Genomic DNA, 2,395 nt, shown 5'->3' with positions numbered 1-2,395 from the left:
GGAGTTTCCTGATTTACGGTAGAAATGCACAGAAACCGCTAAAAATTTCCCAAAATTTTCATACTGTCGCAAACATATGTAGTTGAACATGTGCATATTTCCCCACACTGATTGAACCGCATCATACATTCCAACACTGTTGAAATATATGTTCTTTCCCTAACTTCTCACTTCTTTTCTAACAATGTGCATTGTTTCTACTAGAACACTTTGAGTCTTTCCCTCACTCCTTAATTTCACAACAGTACTAGCCCTCCAAAGAGGCTCTGTAAGTATAACATTGAGCGACCCTGCTACTGAGAAAAGACCAAGCCTGGTGAGGCAGGGAGGTAACACTGAGCTCACCGGTACTGGCAATTAGAGCTGACGTGATAGAGTTATTACTATACCCGCGACCCTGAGGATTTGAACACGATGACCGTTGATAATTCAAAGGGCCTGTAAATCTCATATTTAGTGGAAAACTTTGATTTTTTTCGCTGACAAGTTGTGTTATACAAATTTTTTTGCGGAAAAAACTCAACAAATTTCCGCGATACCACGCTCACAGGGAAGAAAATTATCTTTCGTGAAAAATTCCGAATTTCCCCCACCTCCATGAGAGTGGCTATCTTCGTTTCAGTTCCTTTGAGGAGGTAGTAGTAAATGAAGTTAGAAAGCATCACTGTTTCTGTTGATGCAGAGGCACCTGCGTGATTATTTCCGATCAAACGTGACACTTCAAATATGTTACCAACAAAGAGACGCTTCGGATTAGAAGACGCTAAGTAGATCAACCCGCCCATCGTAGACCCCAAGGGCCGCAGCGGACGAGGTAGTGGCAGTAGTGAATTCGCATCAACCTATAGCAAGAAAACAGGGACTATGTCCCCCAGGGTTTGATAACAACGGGGAAAATGATGTTACTAATGTCATCACATTTACATGGGAAACTGATTGGAGAATGTGGAAAATTCAAAACGGTTCCTAGATGATTCCCTGCAAGACAAAGCGAATATATACAGCGCCTTGGTGAGATGAATACCTGTAAAATTGTTTTGACTTGATCCAAGGGATAGGTAGCCAACATTGACAGGCCACCTGCCGTACTGCCAGAGACAGCACTTATACAATTAGAGATCTGCTCGGGTATCACGGGAGTAGCCATCGTATAAAAAACAAGTGCCGAGTTGTTAGAAATAAAGTATGATAGAGTTTCCCGTCCGACGCGGTTGAATATGCATACGTAGTGGAGGATCTCCCTCCCTGGTCGCGAACGTTGTATATTCGGATGAACACCTTGCATGAACCGTTTCATATCATATGAATCATATGTCATAATGACATATGATATATATCGCTATCGAAAATCCGCCATCTGCTGTTAAGCGATTCAGATATGGTATGGCGCAAGTCCTACGACATTATTCTGCAGTCGAAGTAGATACTCAGTCTCAGGCGAATTCTTGACAGGAGGTCAAGAAGAGTCATTCATGTCCCCCAGTTAACATTCATACTTTCCCGAGTTGGGAGTCCCAACTTAACATAGTTTAATCGAGTATTTGTGCACTTGGGGGAACTCTTCATTATGTCAATCGCAGAGTGCCACCACTAATCATGGATCGAACTATCGAAAAATATACAAGACTGGGGGAAGTTGGTGCCAGGATGAGAAGACGATGTCCACATATCAAAACATCATCAAGTCGTCGTTGCTGATCAGCTCAGATGGTTCCCGGGCGGCGAGAAAGAGGTTTAATAACAGTGACTCGATCACTGAGGATGGTCGAACAAATAAAGTTCAATGTGACTGAAATGATGGAATTCATTCAAGCAGTGCATGATAAGCACTCAGAGCACTCATTCCATCGTGAAGCTGTTAGGATAAGTCTTACACCGAAGAGTTCAGTGACCGTACACTCATCCGCAACACATGTATCTATCTCATATTCCAACATTATGTTGTCACGGCCAACGACAGCATAGACTCTTTCTCCAGCCACTCCTCTTCAAGAATCTTGGCCATGTTGACCTGAGGAACCCAGCTGTGTGAAATCGTTAGAAGTGTCTCTTGAGAAGGCTACGCAGAGCACGCACCGAGGCCTCCGAAACTGACGTGTTTCAGACTACCAAGAACTTCTTGGTAGTCTGAAACACGTCAGCTTCTTGGCAAGAAGCGAGAAATGTTTCCACTAGTCCATGATTATGCACTGAGAACTCGTCGCCAAGACGGCATGAAAAATACGTTGGAGTTGGACTGTTCAACACTGCTAATCCCGTTCCTACTAAATGATTTAGCCGCTGACGAGGGCATCCAGCCATCTGCAGTATCCTGGGTCCCCAATTCTGCCCAAGGCGACCAACACATCGCACTTGATAACCAGCAATACGTAGAGCATGAACCGGTTGCGACTGA

General features: G+C 44.0%; 1 protein-coding gene across 1 annotated transcript in view; it reads right to left on the bottom strand.

The window, feature by feature from the left end:
* Pmar_PMAR022571 (conserved hypothetical protein) overlaps positions 1-1,147 on the bottom strand; it is a gene marked incomplete at both ends in the record, with an annotated part of 2,065 nt that extends 918 nt beyond the window's left edge. Inside the window, 5 exons of the mRNA XM_002784882.1 lie at positions 172-296; positions 346-397; positions 594-688; positions 734-842; positions 1,025-1,147. Of these exons, the coding sequence (XP_002784928.1) occupies positions 172-296; positions 346-397; positions 594-688; positions 734-842; positions 1,025-1,147 (504 nt within the window). The remainder of the gene's footprint in view (positions 1-171; positions 297-345; positions 398-593; positions 689-733; positions 843-1,024) is intronic.
* Between the last annotated feature and the right edge of the window lie 1,248 nt (positions 1,148-2,395).

This window comes from Perkinsus marinus (genome assembly GCF_000006405.1).
Source record: "Perkinsus marinus ATCC 50983 genomic scaffold scf_1104296934368, whole genome shotgun sequence".
Lineage (NCBI taxonomy): Eukaryota > Perkinsozoa > Perkinsida > Perkinsidae > Perkinsus > Perkinsus marinus.
Note: the sequence above shows the minus strand (reverse complement) of the source record. Positions and strands in the feature narration are given on the sequence as shown.